This window comes from Boleophthalmus pectinirostris, unplaced genomic scaffold, assembly GCF_026225935.1.
Source record: "Boleophthalmus pectinirostris isolate CB_2022bp ecotype Guang Dong unplaced genomic scaffold, ASM2622593v1 HiC_scaffold_16, whole genome shotgun sequence".
Lineage (NCBI taxonomy): Eukaryota > Metazoa > Chordata > Actinopteri > Gobiiformes > Gobiidae > Boleophthalmus > Boleophthalmus pectinirostris.
Genome location: NW_026571095.1, coordinates 33574621 through 33592572, shown reverse-complemented (window position 1 = coordinate 33592572; position 17952 = coordinate 33574621). Strand labels below are relative to the sequence as shown.

The 17952-nt window shown below is 43.9% G+C and overlaps 1 protein-coding gene across 1 annotated transcript in view; it reads left to right on the top strand.

The window, feature by feature from the left end:
* LOC110174106 (HERV-H LTR-associating protein 1) overlaps positions 1–17668 on the top strand; it is a 31829-nt gene extending 14161 nt beyond the window's left edge. The window contains exons 7-14 of the mRNA XM_055151387.1: positions 31–91; positions 260–336; positions 479–517; positions 654–803; positions 2201–2569; positions 13493–13634; positions 15354–15436; positions 17625–17668. Of these exons, the coding sequence (XP_055007362.1) occupies positions 31–91; positions 260–336; positions 479–517; positions 654–803; positions 2201–2569; positions 13493–13634; positions 15354–15436; positions 17625–17668 (965 nt within the window). The remainder of the gene's footprint in view (positions 1–30; positions 92–259; positions 337–478; positions 518–653; positions 804–2200; positions 2570–13492; positions 13635–15353; positions 15437–17624) is intronic.
* The last annotated feature ends 284 nt before the right edge of the window (positions 17669–17952 follow it).

Below are 17952 nucleotides of genomic sequence, written 5' to 3'. Positions count from 1 at the left end.
TTCACATATTGTGACACAGTGTGATTTTAGTTTCACAGAGGAACAACTCCGACTGCATCTACATCTGTGTGATGGCCGGACAGCTGGGTGAGTCTCACATCACATTAAAGAGCGGATATTCTGCTAAATAGATTTTTGGAGTTTTTTATCATGTTATAAAATTGTTCCTTCACAAAATTCAGAGCTCAGGTCCATCAGGTCGGGGTCCGTGTCCTCGAAGATGTTCATATTTTAAAGTATGTTGTGTGATTCCAGGCAGAGAGCCCATGGAGCTGTGGGCCCTGGACTCCATCACCCCCCTGTTCAACCAGACCATCGTGGAGGGGCCGCACACGGGTGGGTACTCTGCTGTCCTCCACTGGGTACTCTGCTGTCTTCTTCTGAGTACCCTGCTGGAGTTCAGTGTCATGCAGCTGAAGACACAGTTTTCCTCACAGTTATGTTCTCTCACTTCCTCTTCCTCTTCTCTCTGCTGCAGTGAGGAACCTGTCGGCCTCCCGTCCCCCTGTCCCCGTCGGTGAGATGTCCTCTGTATCTCATCCTAGTAGTAGTAGTAGTAGTAGTAGTAGTAGTAGTAGTAGTAGTAGTAGTAGTAGTAGTAGCAGTAGTAGTAGTACAGTAGTTAACAGAGAGCAGTTTGTGTTTGTGAGCAGGAGACTGGAGTTCAGGATCCCTCAACCGCAGCCTCATGTCTCCCCCTGTGAGCCGAGTCCACTCCACTGTCCACGGTCAGTACAACACACTGCTCCTCACAGGGACCACTTCACATAGTCCACTTCACATAGTGCACTCCACTGTCCACGGTCAGTACAACACACTGCTCCTCACAGGGACCACTTCACATAGTCCACTTCACACACTGCTCCTCACGTGGACCACTTCACATAGTCCACTTCACACACTGCTCCTCACGTGGACCACTTCACATAGTCCACTTCACACACTGCTCCTCACAGGGACCACTTCACATAGTCCACTTCACACACTGCTCCTCACAGGGACCACTTCACATGGTCCACTTCTCAAAGTCGACTCCACTGTCCACGGTCAGTACAGCACGCTACTCTTCACATGCTCCACTTCACATGGTCCACTTCACATGGTCCACGTCACATTGACCACTTCACATAGACCACTTTATATAGTGTACTTCACATAGTACACGCCACATGGTCCACTTCACATAGTCCACTTCACATAGTGCACTTCACATTGTCCACTTCACATTGACCACTTCACATAGACCACTTCACATAGTGCACTTCACATAGTGCACTTCACATAGACCACTTCACATAGTGCACTTCACATGGTCCACTTCACATTGACCACTTCACATAGACCACTTTATATAGACCACTTCACATAGTACACGCACTTCACACATAGTGCACTTCACATAGTGCACTTCACATGGTCCACTTCACATTGACCACTTCACATAGACCACTTCACATAGTGCACTTCACATAGACCACTTCACATAGACCACTTCACATAGTGCACTTCACATGGTCACTTCACATTGACCACTTCACATAGTGCACTTCACATAGACCACTTCACATAGACCACTTCACATAGTGCACTTCACATAGTGCAGTTTACATAGTCCACATCACATAGTGGCAGGTCATTTGACACACACCTGGAGTGTGTGCAGAGTGCTGGTGTGTGTAAAGGGCCTGGTGTGTGCAAAGTGCACTCTGTGTGGAAAACCTGGGCAAAAACAAGACCAAACCAGGTCTATACCTGGACTAAACTAAGTTCACACCAAACGTGTCCTGGTTTGGTTCTGGTTTGTGTGGACTCTAGTCCTGCTCTAGTCCAGATTTGGTTTTGGGTTTAATCCATAGACTGTGATCATGGTGGCGCTTCCGGCTCCATCGACTCTGGCTCCAGTTCACTTTACATTGAAATCTTGTCACCTCTGGCTCTGTAACTGCTGCAGCGAGCCTTGTCATTTTTGGTCTTACAATGTTCATATTAACTTGTTTTACATGATCCTGGACTTTTTATTTCTCTATTTTATCCATTAATAAATTACTTTTCCTAATGTGGAAGTTGGCTCCAAATTTGCCCCACATCTGCTTCATTTGACTGAGCCGACAGTCAAGTCCCTTAGTCCAGCCTGTGTCCTAAACCACATCGTCCATCTCATTTCTCGTCTTTGCCGTCACCCGTGTCTTTTGTCCCACAGTGTCCCCGTCCTCTCAGGCTCAAGAGTCCGAAGACCATCCTGCAACGTCGGCAGAGATCCAACCGGCGACCCGACCGCCGCTCCCTCCCGCCGCAACCACATCGGCAAAGCACCCGGGTACTCCTGCCCACCGCCAGCTGTCCACTACACCGTCCAAACCCGTCCCACCTCCGACCCACGAGTCCACAAAACTGCCCACGCAAACCAAAAACTCCACGTCTCAGTCCAGCGTCGCTCCGGTGCAGGTGATTTGGACCACGCAGAGTTCGATTTCCACCACCCCAAGTCACATGACCACAGATCTAAGGACTACAACAGACCGCAGAGGAACTACAACTCCCACAAGGCTCATCACCACAGAACAGCCAGGTACACGAACACACAGACAGTACACAGATTTTCTTTTCTACGTTTCTATTTTCTTCATTATTTGTCTCTAAAACCAAAATGAAAAAAAAAAAAAAAAAAAAAGGATGATGATTAGTTTTTTCACTTTTTGATTTTGTGTTTAAATGAATAATGGAGAAAACAAATAACAGCTTTTTCCCATTTACGTGACTTAAACTGTGATGCCGGAACCAGGACTAAACCAGGACTAAAACAGGACAAAACCAGGACTAAACCAGGACTAAAACAGGACAAAACCAGGACTAAAACAGGACAAAACCAGGACTAAACCAGGACTAAAACAGGACAAAACCAGGACTAAAACAGGACAAAACCAGGACTAAACCAGGACTAAAACAGGACAAAACCAGGACTAAAACAGGACAAAACCAGGACTAAACAGGACTAAAACAGGACAAAACCAGGACTAAAACAGGACTAAAACAGGACAAAACCAGGACTAAAACAGGACTAAAACAGGACAAAACCAGGACTAAACCAGGACTAAAACAGGACAAAACAGGACTAAAACAGGACAAAACCAGGACTAAAACAGGACTAAAACAGGACTAAACAGGACAAAACCAGGACTAAACAGGACTAAAAACAGGACAAAACCAGGACTAAAACAGGACTAAAACAGGACAAACCAGGACTAAACCAGGACTAAAACAGAACAAAACCAGGACTAAAACAGGACTGATCCAGGACTAAAACAGACAAAACCAGGACTAAAACAGACAGGACAAAACTGGACTAAAACAGGACTAAAAACTAAACAGGACTAAAACAGGACAAAACCAGGACTAAAACAGGACTAAAAGGACTAAAAAGGACTAAAACAGGACAAAACCAGGACTAAAACAGGACTAAAACAGGACTAAAACAGGACAGGACTAAAACAGAAAACAGGACAAAACCAGGACTAAAACAGGACAAAAGACTAAAAGACAGGACTAAACAGGACTAAAACAGGACTAAAACAGGACAAAACAGGACTAAAACAGGACAAAACCAGGACTAAAACAAAACAGGACAAAACCAGGACTAAACCAGGACTAAAACAGGACTAAACCAGGACTAAAAACTGGACTAAAAACAGGACTAAACCAGGACTAAAACCAGGACTGAACCAGGACTAAAACAGGACTGAAACAGGTCTAAACCAGGACTAAAACAGGACTGAACCAGAACTGAACCAGACCTGAACCAGGACTAAAACTGGACTAAAACAGTTCTAAACCAGGACTAAACCAGGACTAAACCAGGACTAAACCAGGACTAAACCAGGACTGAGACCAGGGATAAACCAGGACTAAAACAGGACTGAATCAGGACAGAACTAGAACTAAAACAGGACTGAACCAGGACTGAACTAGGAGTGTTGGGACGGGTCAGGTGATCAGAACTGAGACCGGGACCAGACTTGCGACTTGACTCGGACTTGAGGTCAAAAACTTGAGACTTACTTGAAACTTGCAAAAAAAAAAAAAAAAAAAAAAAAACAGACTTGGTCCTGCAGTTCTCTTTTCAGACACTGGGTGGCAGCAGACACCAGCTCATGACTCCTCAGATCTGCCTAGCAACAAACCGATACGATCTGACTCATTAACAAAGAAGAAGAAGAGAAGAAAGAGGAGAAGAGGAGAGAGGGAGAGAGGGAGGAGGGCAGGAAAGAAAGAGAAAAGAGAAAAGGAAGGAAGGAAAAAGGGGGGAGAGGGAGAAGTGGAAAAAGGATGTATAGAAGGAAGGAGAGAAAGGAAACCAGAAAGGAGTGAATGAAAGGATGGAAGGAGGGATGGAGAGGGGGAGATGGAGTGGGTTGGAGAAAGGGAGAAACAGAGGGAGGGAGGGAGGGAGGGGTGGAAGCAGGAAGCAACAGATCAGCGGGGGAGGTGAGATGAAGACAGGATTCATTCATTAAAATAAGTCAAACAGCAGACGCCCAGCAGGAGGCGCTGTACACCCCCGCACGTCTATAACAGGTGCATGATAAATACTGATTTAACACACACAGACAAACTATAAGCTCAGGACACACACACACAGAACATACACACACACACATACACACAGACACACACACATTTCTCAGTGTTTATTTCCTCTGCTCTGTTGTTGTACAGCAGATAATCATCACCAATAAGTGCTGCTGTTTGTTTGTGAATTTACATATATCCATGTTGTCGTTTCGTTTTAAATTAAAGGTCATGTTTTACAGCCGCTTCCACATGAAATAATTGACAGAAAATTCTGATTTTTTTATGACTCAGGTTTTTTTTTTATACGTTTATGACCATAAACGAAAAACAAACAAAAAAATCCTTACGTTCTTTCATTCTCATTGTAGTTTGTTTCGCAAGGTCATTGTTGTTAACATTATTATTCGTTTGTGCGACCATAAACGGGGGAAAAATTAAATAAACAAATAAGAACGAAGACGAAAGAAATTTCTGGTAGAGATTTTGGTTTGTAAAATATTCGGCGCAATGACTTTAAACAGTTCAACTCTGTAGAAATCTTTTAAAAACTGGTGTGTTTTGGAAAATACAAAGCTCTGGAGTTGATGAATTGTGCGTTGAGTTTTGTTTGTTTTAATTTATATTTTGTCTTTTATATGTACAGTGGGTGGAGTTGTGAATGTAAACTGGTTGTTCATGCATTTGGTACCTTCAGCTCGGACTCTTCCAGTCATGACCCGTTTAGTCGTGGTTTATGTTTTGTTTTTGTTTGCCACAAATGATCCAATAAAAAAAAAAAAAAAAAATCAGATTTTTTGATATTTGACTCATTATTGGACCTTTGAACAAAATGTAAAAAAAAAAAAAAAAAAAAAAAAAAAACTAACTTTGACCATTAGAAATATTTATTTTAAAGTATCATATTTGATACGTTGGGCCTTTATGACACTGTTACAGAACCCAACCATGTTTATTTTAGGAACAAACAAAATTCTCTTTGATGCATTTAGAACTCAGAATATATATATATATATATATATTATATTAATTACATTATTATATCTGTTTTAAGTCTGTTAAACTCCTCACCACACACTTTATACACTTTTCTCACACAGGACATTTACAAAACTTTTTACATTCTTCTTAAAACTTATTAATCCTGTCGTCCTTTTGTTATTTTCCTCCTTCTTTATGTAACGAACCGGAGATTAATTTATTCTGTAAAGGAGTCCAACAGCGCAGAGTCCTGCACGGCTCCATTTTTGGAGACCCACACTCACCACACCTGCCCGTTAATCCAAGATTCTATCAAAGTTTTTAACGCTTTTACTCCACGGATTGAACCAGGACTAAATCAGGACTAAACCTGGACTAAACCAGGACTCAGGACTAGGACTAAACCAGATTCCAGGACTGAAGAGGTAAACCAGGACTAAAAACCAGGACTAACCCAGGGACTAAACCAGGATTAAACCCGGACTAAACCAGAGGACTAACCCAGGACTAAACCAGGACTGAACCAGGACTAAACTCAGGACTAAAACCTAGGACTAAACCAGACTAAACCAGGACTAAACCAGGACTAAACCAGGACTAAACCAGGACTAAACAGGACTAAACCAGGACTAAACCAGGACTAAACCAGGACTAAACCTAGGACTAAACCAGGACTTAAACCAGGACTAAACTAGGACTAAACTTAAACCAGGACTGAACCAGGACTAAACCAGGACTAAACCAGGACTAAACAGGACTAAACCAGGACTAAACCAGGACTAAACCAGGACTAGGACTAAACCAGGACTAAACCCAGGACTGGACTTCCAGGACTGAAACTAAACCAGGACTAAACCAGGACTAAACCAGGACTAAACCAGGACTAAACCAGGACTAAACCTAAACCAGGACTAAACCAGCAGGACTAAACCAGGACTAAACCAGGACTAAACCAGGACTAAACCAGGACTAAACCAGGACTAAACTAACCTAAACCAGGACTGGATAAACTAAACCAGGACTAAACAGGAAAGACTAAACCAGGAGGACTAAACCAGGACTAAATCAGGATTCACTGTCGGGACGGGCTCGGGGGGTGACCGTCACGCAGGAGAAAGGACTGGCTCAGAGCTCCTCACCTCACAGAGCCAATCTCGGCCGTGCCCGATCGCATTTTTCGCTCTTAATTAGTCCTGATTTAGATCTGATTTAGACCTGGTTTAGTCCTGGTTTAGTCCTGATTTAGACCTGGTTTAGTCCTGGTTTAGTCCTGACCCGCTTGTATGTAATCAGGACGCAGGGGGAGGAACAGAACACGCCTTTGCAGCTCAGTGAGTGAATCCTGGAGGTTCTGAGTGTGATAAATCTCTATCAAGTGTCACATTTTTATCGTTTTTTTCCATGTTTTCCTTGAGGTGACCGGCGTAACGGCTGAGTGCATGTGTATAATGAGGACAGTCACCTGATGAGGTCACGCGGGGGTAATGACAGGGTAACTCTGTGGGAGCCGAGGCCCTGCGGTGTTAAAGGGCGTTCATTATTTTAACGCCTTTAATCAGAGCGGCACTTGTGGATAAGGCTGAAGCGGACCTGCTCTGCAAAATGGACTTTTAATCACGTTATAGTCGTTTCCTTCTCATTTACTCACCTGAAAAGTGTATCTGGAGTGATTCACGCGCGTTTGAGAAATCTTCAATCACTTATTTTCAGCCGGTACAAGCCCACGGGAGCGTACTTACTTTCTCTACTTTTATTTTCTGAGTCATTTCCGTGCAAACGAATAAAAACGCTCTGCTCTAGTGTGACGTGCAGCGATACACAGGAAGAGCCCACAACCTGCAACGCTTTTTTCTCACGACGTTTGCGGTCACGTCAGCTCCGACTGGACACTGAAGTTTTATTAATTCGTTTTTAACTAGAGCTGGGTATCATTAAGAAGTTGCTGATACGATACATATCTCGATACAGTGAGCTTTCAGTTCAGTACTATATATTTCAAATCGATTCAATACGGTTCAATAAAAATAAAGTTTAAAAGATTTTGTTAAACCACTTCTTGTGCAAAGTTCATATGAAACACAAACATTTTAAGCATCAAAACAGTGAAAATGTCAAATGTGTCGCATCAACGAGTTTCTTTCCTCTAAACAAGCATCAAAACTGTATGTCTTTAACAAAATAATTTAATAAAATATACCAGAAAATGCTCTTGGCGATATATCGATTCAGAATTTTCCGATATCAATACTGTATCATCACATTATACGATACGATATATCGATATTTCAATATTTTTGCACAGCCTTGATTATAACCAGAGGAGACACAAGCCCAATGGGTCGTCTTCAGTCTTGGTGAGGATCTCAGCGGGAGGATGTGACCTGTTGTGTATGTTTAAGGCAGGGGTCATCAAACTAAGGCCCATGGGCCAACTCCGGCCCGTCGTGCGCCTTGGACCGGCCCCCCACCCCTCTGTTCCCCACCACTTGAACCGGCCCTATGAGGCAATCCTTACTTTTACTTTTTGGCAAATAATAACACGTCTGCATCTTGTATTTTGTTGATTTTTTCACTTAAAAAATTATATTTATATGAAGTATTTGTAATTATATTTAAATAATTATATGATGTATTTACATTTGCCGCAGAATTTTCCTCACCTGACAAGCTCCAGATCAAACAGTGACAGTCAACGCACACGCAAAATTCTGTTGTGTAGTTGGGAACAAAATGGGCAAAATGACTTGTGTTAAAGTAGGAAAAGTTGACAGAAAGTGCAGAGTTTTCAAAGAACAGTGGATGACCGATTACTGTATTTTCTGCACTATAGGCGCTCTGGATTATAAGGCGTACATTGAATGGTCTGTTTTCGAACTTTTTTCACATAAAAACCGCACCGGACTATAAGGCGCATTAAACGAAACACAACAGTTAGATAAACCAGTCAAACTTTATTTAACACGTTCACAATAACTCTCAACTTTGTTCAATTGTAACGCATAAAAAAAAAAACTGTCTGAGACGCTAAATTGCTAGAATATTCACAATAACTCATAATTGTTCAAACAGTTGGGGGATTACGGCGTCCAGCTCGTCCACATCCCTCTCGTCATGATCCGAGTCAGTGTGGTTACTGTTACCTGGCAGTTCAGTGATGATTCTGGTCTTGGTGAAAGCTCGGACCACAGATGATCCTGATCCTTAGTCCAGACGTCCACGATCCGTTGGCAGATAATGATGATTGATTCATTACCTCCGCCAAGGAGGTTATGTTTTTGCCGGCGTTTGTTTTGTTTGTTTGTTGCTGTTTGTTTTGTTTTGTTTGTTTTGTTTTTGCAACAACATAACTCAAAAAGTTATGGACCGATTTTGATTAAATTTTCACGATTTGTTGGAAATGTGAAAAGGAAAAACTTATTTCATTTTGGGGGTGATCCGGAAGAAATCCTGGATTCTGGATCACTTTGAAATTTTAGTTAACATTGTGGTAAATGGGGCCAAAAATTTTGTTTCTCAATATCTCGGTTAATTATTGACCAAACCCCATAAAATTTGACTCAGGGATGGACAATGGGATCCTCTTTCATATTCCAAAGGCTGATCCGGATCTGATCCAGAAGATTGATTTTATCGCAATTTATATAAAAAATGGGGGTAGTCCTTGGCGGAGGTCTGCGCTCTCTGAGTGCTTTTCTAGTTAATGTTAATTCTCTCGCAGCTACTCTATTCCCATGTTTTTCTTATAACATGTTTTACTTATAGCCTTGAGGTTAAAGTGGATGTTGTGGGCGTGTCTCTTGACAGGTGCATTTTGATATTAAAAGGAATCACAGTATGTATTTACTCCTGATGCTCCTGATGACGGGAGCCGTAATGCTGCAAGTGGAGCGGCTTTGTATTTTAGTAAAGTTGTACTAAGGCTACGTTCAGACTGCAGGGCTTAATGCTCAATTCCGATTTTTTTTGTGAAATCCGATGTTTTTTGCGAGGTCGTTCACATTTCCAATTAAATGCGACTTGTCTGTGTCTTCAGTGTGAACGGTAAACGGCCCGAAAGTGTCCCGCATGCGCACTGGAGACATGATGACCTCAACCTCATGCGTCAACCGCAGCGATCGTGCTCTGTGTTTACGGAAGTTGTCCAAACATGGACGCGAGCATTGAGCACCTGGTGATTTTACAGTTCCGGTTTCCGCCTGCTTCAGCGCAGAACAGTGACGTTTGTCGCTTGTTAATGACGTGTAGGTCAGATGGATGCGCTTTGGCCGTTCAGACTGAAGTCGCATGTCAAAAAATCAGATATGTATCGGATTCAGGAGCACATATCCAAGTGGCCTGGGTCGCATTTGAAAAATTTGGATCTGTGCCGTTCAGACTGTCATTAAAAGATCGGATACAGGTCACATAGAAGCCAAAAAATCGGATTTGGGTCACTTCAGGCTGCAGTCTGAACGCAACCTAAGACACACAAATAAATTCATATATAAGACGCTCTGGATTATAAGGCACGCACTCGTTTTTTGATGAAATTAAAGGCTTTTAAGTGCGCCCTATAGTGCGGAAAATACGGTATTTTTTTGTTCAGTGTAAGGACTGTGCCGTTTGTCTGATATGTAAAGAAAGTGTGGCGTTTTTCAAAGAATATAATCTGTATAATCTGCGTTGTCAGAGTCATACAGTTCCGTTTACAGGCCTAATCGTGTGTGTTTGTGTGAAGGAAAACCAGGCTCAGACTAAACCTGTCTGACTGTTTGCCTGCAGTAATCAGACTATAACTGGACAAGCGTAGTTGGAGTTCTCTAAAACAGTAGATCCGCACAAAATCCAGTTTTTGCATCAGTTTAAATGTCATAAACAAACGCTTTCTTTGGTCACAGGATCCGGTACTACAGTCACAGAGACGGGGAGGAGGACAAGAAAGGAAGAGGGAAGGAAGGCAAATAGGAAGAGACATAAAGGAACAAATCAGGGGGAGGGGAAGAGGGACAGAAGGAGAAACAGAGAGAGACGGACAGGGACTGAAAGTGAGAGAGAGAGGGAGAGACAAAGATAGATAGAGAGTGGGCAGGAGAAAAGGAGGGAGCGAGAGAAAGAGTGAACGTGGGCAGAAGAGAGGAAGTGGGAAGGAGAGAGAGATTATGTCGTCTTAATGGTTTAAAAACAGATCGTACAGAGTAGTGGTGTTCAATTTTTGTAGCTACACAGACCGGTTTTATGTCCGACGATATCTCGAGGCCCGGGCGGCTGCAGCGGCGCGGCATGGTTTAGTCCTGATTAAATCCTGGTTTAGTCCTGCTTTAGTCCTGATTAAATCCTGGTTTAGTCCTGGTTTAGTCCTGATTAAATCCTGGTTTAGTCCTGGTTTAGTCCTGATTAAATCCTGGTTTAGTCCTGGTTTAGTCCTGATTAAATCCTGGTTTAGTCCTGGTTTAGTCCTGGTTTAGTCCTGATTAAATCCTGGTTTAGTCCTGGTTTAGTCTGGATTAAATCCTGGTTTAGTCCTGGTTTAGTCCTGGTTTAGTCCTGGTTTAGTCCTGGTTTAGTCCTGGTTTAGTCCTGATTAAATCCTGGTTTAGTCCTGGTTTAGTCTGATTAAATCCTGGTTTAGTCCTGGTTTAGTCTGGTTTAGGTTTAGTCCTGGTTTAGTCCTGATTAAATCCTGGTTTAGTCCTGGTTTAGTCCTCGGTTTATTAAATCCTGGTTTAGTCCTGGTTTAGTCCTGGTTTAGTCTTGGTTTAGTCCTGGTTTTAGTCCTGGTTTAGTCCTGGTTTAGTCCTGATTAAATCCTGGTTTAGTCCTGGTTTAGTCTTGGTTTAGTCCTGGTTTAGTCCTGATTAAATCCTGGTTTTGTCCTGGTTTAGTCCTGATTAAATCCTGGTTTAGTCCTGGTTTTAGACCTGGTTTAGTCCTGGTTTAGTCTCGATTAAATCCTGGTTTAGTCCTGGTTTAGTCTCGATTAAATCCTGGTTTAGTCTTGGTTTAGTCCTGGTTTAGTCTTGGTTTTAGACCTGGTTTAGTCCTGATTAAATCCTAGTTTTAGTCCTGGTTAGTCCTGGTTTTAGACCTGGTTTAGTAGTGATTAATCCTGGTTTAGTCCTGGTTTAGTCTCGATTAAATCCTGGTTTAGTCCTGGTTTTAGACCTGGTTTAGTCCTGGTTTAGGTCGATTAAATCCTGGTTTAGTCCTGGTTTAGTCTCGATTAAATCCTGTTTAGTCCTGATTAAATCCTGGTTTAGTCTTGGTTTAGGCCTGGTTTAGTCTTGGTTTAGTCCGGATTTAGTTCTGGTTTAGTCCTGGTTTTAGACCTGGTTTAGTCCTGATTAAATCCTGGTTTTGTCCTGGTTTAGTCTTGGTTTTAGTCCGGCTTTAGTTCTGGTTTAGTCCTGGTTTTAGACGTGGTTTAGTCCTGATTAAATCCTGGTTTAGTCCTGGTTTTAGTCCTGGTTTTAGACCTGGTTTAGTCCTCCTGATTAAATCCTGGTTTAGTCCTGGTTTAGTCTCGATTAAATCCTGGTTTAGTCTTGGTTTAGTCCTGGTTTAGTCTTGGTTTTAGACCTGGTTTAGTCCTGATTAAATCCTGGTTTAGTCCAGGTTTAGTCCTGGTTTTAGACCTGGTTTAGTCCTGGTTTAGTCCTGATTAAATCCTGGTTTAGTCTTGGTTTAGTCCTGGTTTAGTCTTGGTTTTAGTCCGGCTTTAGTTCTGGTTTAGTCCTGGTTTTAGACCTGGTTTAGTCCTGATTAAATCCTGGTTTTGTCCTGGTTTAGTCCTGGTTTAATCCTGGTTAAATCCTGGTTTAGTCCTGGTTTTAGTCCTGGTTTTAGACCTGGTTTAGTCCTGATTAAATCCTGGTTTAGTCCGGGTTTAGTCCTGGTTTAGTCCTGGTTTAGTCCTGGTTTTAGTCCTGGTTTAGTCCTGGTTTAGACCTGGTTTAGTCCTGGTTTAGTCCTGGTTTAGTCTCGATTAAATCCTGGTTTAGTCTTGGTTTAGTTCTGGTTTAGTCCTGGTTTAGTCCTGGTTTAGTCCTGGTTTATAGTCCTGGTTTAGTCCTGGTTTAGTCCTGGTTTAGTCCTGGTTTAGTCCTGGTTTAGTCCTGGTTTAGTCCGGGTTTAGTCCTGGTTTAGACCTGGTTTAGTCCTGGTTTAGTCCTGGTTTTAGTCCTGTTCCTGGTTTAGTCCTGGTTTAGTCCTGGTTTAGTTTTTAGACCTGGTTTAGTCCTGGTTTAGTCCTGGTTTAGTCCTGGTTTAGTCCTGAGGTTTAGTCCTGGTTTAGTGCTGGTTTAGTCCTGGTTTAGTCCTGGTTTAGTCCTGGTTTAGTGCCTGGTTTAGTCCTGGTTTAGTCCCTGGTTTAGTCCTGGTTTAGTCCTGGTTTAGTCCTGGTTTAGTCCGGGTTTAGACCTGGTTTAGTCCTGGTTTAGTCCTGGTTTAGTCCTGGTTTAGTCCTGGTTTAGTCCTGGTTTAGTGCCTGGTTTAGTCCTGGTTTAGTCCTGAGTTTAGTCCTGGTTTAGTCCTGGTTTAGTCTTGGTTTAGTCCTGGTTTAGGTTTAGACCTGGTTTAGTCCTGGTTTAGTCCTGGTTTAGTCCTGGTTTAGTCCTGGTTTAGTCCTGGTTTAGTCCTGGTTTAGTCCTGGTTTAGTGCTGGTTTAGTCCAGTACTGGTCCGGTCGTTACAGCGCTCATCAGACGTTTTAAATGTCATGCATGTTTGAGTAATTTAGTGATCTCTCCCGGGCCTCATTCAAGCCCTCCTGAACGTGGTTTGCTGGAAAATTCCGTACGAGGCTCCGCCCACAAGCCTACGCGCGACAATTCTCCATAAATATACAAAAACGTGACTCAAAACTGGACGCAACAACTCCACAAACCTGATGTTCTCTTGTCCGTGAAGTAGTTTGAGTCTGACTGAACATTTCTCTCCGTGTTTCTGACGGTTCTTCTGTGTGTTGAGAGGTTGCCCCTGGAAACGGCCAGAGCTGGAGGCGTCCACGGTGAAGATCAGCGCCCACAAACTGCAGCCGTGCGTCTTTGAGCTCTGCAAGTTCTACTCCCAGTGTCTGTGCAGGTCCTTCAGAGCCAAGGGACCCAAGAAGAGGTGAGGAACCGGAGGAAGAGAGACAGAGGAGCAGAGGAGCAGAGAGTCAGAGGAGCAGAGAGTCAGAGGAGCAGAGAGCCAGAGGAGCAGAGAGAGCCAGAGGAGCAGAGAGCCCAGAGGAGCAGAGCCAGAGGAGCAGAGAGTCAGAGAGCAGAGCCAGAGGAGCAGAGAGTCAGAGGAGCAGAGAGTCAGAGGAGCAGAGCCAGAGGAGCAGAGCCAGAGGAGCAGAGCAGAGGAGCAGAGAGTCAGAGAAGCAGAGAGCAGAGAGCAGAGCAGAGGAGCAGAGAGTCAGAGGAGCAGAGTCAGAGGAGCAGAGCCAGAGGAGCAGAGAGTCAGAGGAGCAGAGAGAGCAGAGGAGAGCAGAGCAGAGCAGAGGAGCAGAGCCAGAGGAGCAGAGCCAGAGGAGCAGAGCCAGAGGAGCAGAGAGTCAGAGGAGCAGAGGAGCAGAGAGTCAGAGCAGAGGAGCAGAGCCAGAGGAGCAGAGGAGCAGAGTCAGAGGAGCAGAGCAGAGAGTCAGAGGAGCAGAGAGGACCAGAGGAGCAGAGCCAGAGGAGCAGAGAGCCAGAGGAGCAGAGTCAGAGGAGCAGAGCCAGAGGAGCAGAGCAGAGGAGCAGAGAGTCAGAGGAGCAGAGCCAGAGGAGCCAGAGGAGCAGAGCCAGAGGAGCAGAGAGCAGAGCAGAGGAGCAGAGAGCAGAGCAGAGGAGCAGAGAGCAGAGGAGCAGAGTCAGAGTCAGAGGAGCAGAGCCAGAGGAGCAGAGCAGAGGAGCAGAGCAGAGGAGCAGAGCCAGAGAGCAGAGGAGCAGAGAGCAGAGGAGTCAGAGGAGCAGAGTCAGAGGAGCAGAGAGAGGAGCAGAGAGTCAGAGGAGCAGAGCCAGAGGAGCAGAGCCAGAGGAGCAGAGAGTCAGAGGAGCAGAGAGTCAGAGGAGCAGAGCAGAGGAGCAGAGCCAGAGGAGCAGAGAGTCAGAGGAGCAGAGTCAGAGGAGCAGAGAGCCAGAGGAGCAGAGAGCAGAGCAGAGGAGCAGAGAGCAGAGGAGCAGAGCCAGAGGAGCAGAGAGTCAGAGGAGCAGAGCCAGAGGAGCAGAGAGTCAGAGGAGCAGAGAGAGAGAGCCAGAGGAGCAGAGCAGAGGAGCAGAGAGAGCAGAGTCAGAGGAGCAGAGCCAGAGGAGCAGAGCAGAGCAGAGGAGCAGAGAGAGAGCAGAGGAGGAGCAGAGCCAGAGGAGCAGAGAGCAGAGGAGCAGAGCCAGAGGAGCAGAGGAGCAGAGAGCAGAGGAGCAGAGAGCAGAGCAGAGCAGAGCAGAGGAGCAGAGCAGAGCAGAGGAGCAGAGCCAGAGGAGCAGAGCAGAGCAGAGGAGCAGATCAGAGGAGCAGAGCCAGAGGAGCAGAGAGTCAGAGGAGCAGAGCAGAGGAGCAGAGGAGCAGAGCCAGAGGAGCAGAGAGCAGAGCAGAGGAGCAGAGAGCAGAGCCAGAGGAGCAGAGAGAGATCAGAGGAGCAGAGCCAGAGGAGCAGAGAGCAGAGCAGAGGAGCAGAGAGCAGAGGAGCAGAGGAGCAGAGGAGCAGAGGAGCAGAGAGCAGAGCAGAGGAGCAGAGAGCAGAGCAGAGGAGCAGAGAGCAGAGCAGAGCAGAGGAGCAGAGAGCAGAGCAGAGGAGCAGAGAGAGAGATGTTAGTGTAGAATGTTTGTGCTCTTAATCATAAATCTCACTGTAGATGTGTTTTGCAGATATTGCTCTGACAGTCACTTGTGGTACCAGAAACACACTGTGGAGGTGTGCAGACGTGTGCGCAGACTCTCCTTCTCCAGGAGTGAGTACACACACACACACACACACACACACACACACACACACACACACACACACACACACACACACACACACACACACACACACACACACACACACACACACACACACACACACACACACACACACGCAATGCCCAGAGTGGAGAATTTAAGTCTCATCTTAAGACCCACTTTTATTCTGTGGCTTTTAACACAGCGTGAGTTTTGAGGTCCTCCGTGTCTTTTATTTATTTATTTTATTTTTTTTTTATTTATTGTTTTAATCTGTTTAATTTTTTTCGTACTGCCTTTTATTTATTGATTTTGTTATTATTATTTTATCTTTTGAATCTATTAGTATCTTTTGTTTAGGACATAATTCTGCTGACTTTTTAGAGTTCAATGTTTACACTGTTATATGAAGCGCTTTGGAAACTGTCTTGCTTTTGTCACAAATGTATTTAATAAGAGTTTACATATTGAAACATGCAAAACATTAAAGCACATTAACACATTAGACAAAAAGAAAAAAAAAAATACATACATTACGACCCTCCCGCCACCCTAAAACTCACAGTTCACTCAGTTTGAAACAGTTTGAACGGAGGTTTGCAGTCACACACATCTGATTCCCTTTTGCATTTGGGCCTGATCAAGCAGAAGTAAACAACAAGGCCAAAAATTCAAGTTAATGCATCTGATATAAAAATGTATTGAACAGATACATATGTACTCTAGTTTATGAAACTGTTGACCTTTTTTCTGTACCATTTTTGGTTCTAAAGTTACATACGTTTTAAACAGACCATGTATGAAACATGGAACAAAAATTATTTCCCAAATTTCAAAGACCTGCAAATCATGTAAATAAATGGATGTATTTCATCATATCTTGTGTTATTCCATCTTTGAACTGTTGATGAAGGTGCATGAAAAAACATTTTATAGAAATTGTTTCCTTTCATTTTGAAGTAATATTAAAGTATTCGGAAGAAAAAAGCGACAAATGATGTAAAATCCTGCACCTTCTACTTGTTTGAACAATTTTCCCTCCGTGACTTTTCCCTCCGTTACCATGACCTTTCTTAATAAAAAATCTCATGACTCAAAAAGAGGTTTTTCCACCTAATCTTGTACCATATGGTAGAAAACTATATGAAGCAAATATTCAAACCAGTTTGTTAAGGATATGTAAGTGAGAACCAAGAGTTATCACTGTTTGTGTTTATTGCCCAAAAAGTGCTGCATATTTCATTCCCTCCGTTACCGACATGAGTTTTTAAATTTTTTGTCAACAACTTGAAAGAATATCACAGGTTTAACTTGACCCTGTTGGAGTGTAACTCTTTCCTACATTCTGATACTTTACTTATTTCAATAGTCCCTCTAGTTTCTGAATAAGAGACATTTGAATGTCAAAAATCTGCCCCTGTTTCCCTCCGTTACCACTTGACCGGACCCACTTATGGAGTTCACAAACTTCCGAAGCCCGTTTTCTGTTGTTAGGATCCAACAACCACACAATTACGATGTACAAATCCCAAAATTAAAATATGACAATATCAGAACCAGAAACAAAAGTGATATGGTTCAGAAAACTTGAAAAGATCAACTTTGACAACAGACGCATCCCACTGGGAAATCAAACACGGAGGTTTGATGCTCACCTTTTCGGAGAATCCTTCCCAGTATGCATGTATATAGTGCAATAACATGTTCGGCTTGTGACAAGCTTCTTTCTATTTAAATAACACGCAAGCTGTTAGGGAAAATGTGTAGTATGCAGAGTTTACAATCCAGTGGCATCTCACGTTCAACGAAATCTGAAATTACAGGAGTAATTCTTTCCAAAACAGTCATCAGGTATATTCGGATTCTTGTTTATAAAAAGTGCTATGCAAATAGAGTTGGATTGGATTTATGTAAATATAGTTTGGATTCATTCCAGCGCACAGCAGCAGGAGCGTCGTCTGTTGTATATTGTGCTTTTGTTTCCTTTTGTGCAGAGAAAAGGCGAGAAAGGCCCCGGAGACGTCTCGCGCCGCCTCTTCCTCCCTCACGCACGCACACAAAACACACTCAAAACACACACATGCACTGTTGTTTACCGGCGAGATTGTCACGGGGGGCGGGGGGCGGGGCTTGCACTCACCTGCTCAGGTAACCTCTGTCCTCAAATGGCCCCTGTGTGTGTCCCTCTGTCCGCAGACCTCAAACAAAGATGTCTGTCAAAGATGTGCGACAAACTGTGACCACCGCCACCGGGCCCCCTTCACCGGGCCAGCGAGCGCCAGGCCCCGCCCCTCCGCCCGACAGACCACGCCCCCTCTACTGTGTCGTCACTCAGGCCCCGCCCACAGCCCCCGGAGCAGGGCAGAGGTTTGGACTCACAGTGACAATGCCATTTTGTTAACTATTTTATATTGTTATATGATAAAAACAGACAATACCATGTTTTTGTTTTGGTTTTATTGCAATGAAATACATTTTATTAGAAGAATGAAATCTCAAAATAAAATAGAAACATGTTCATACG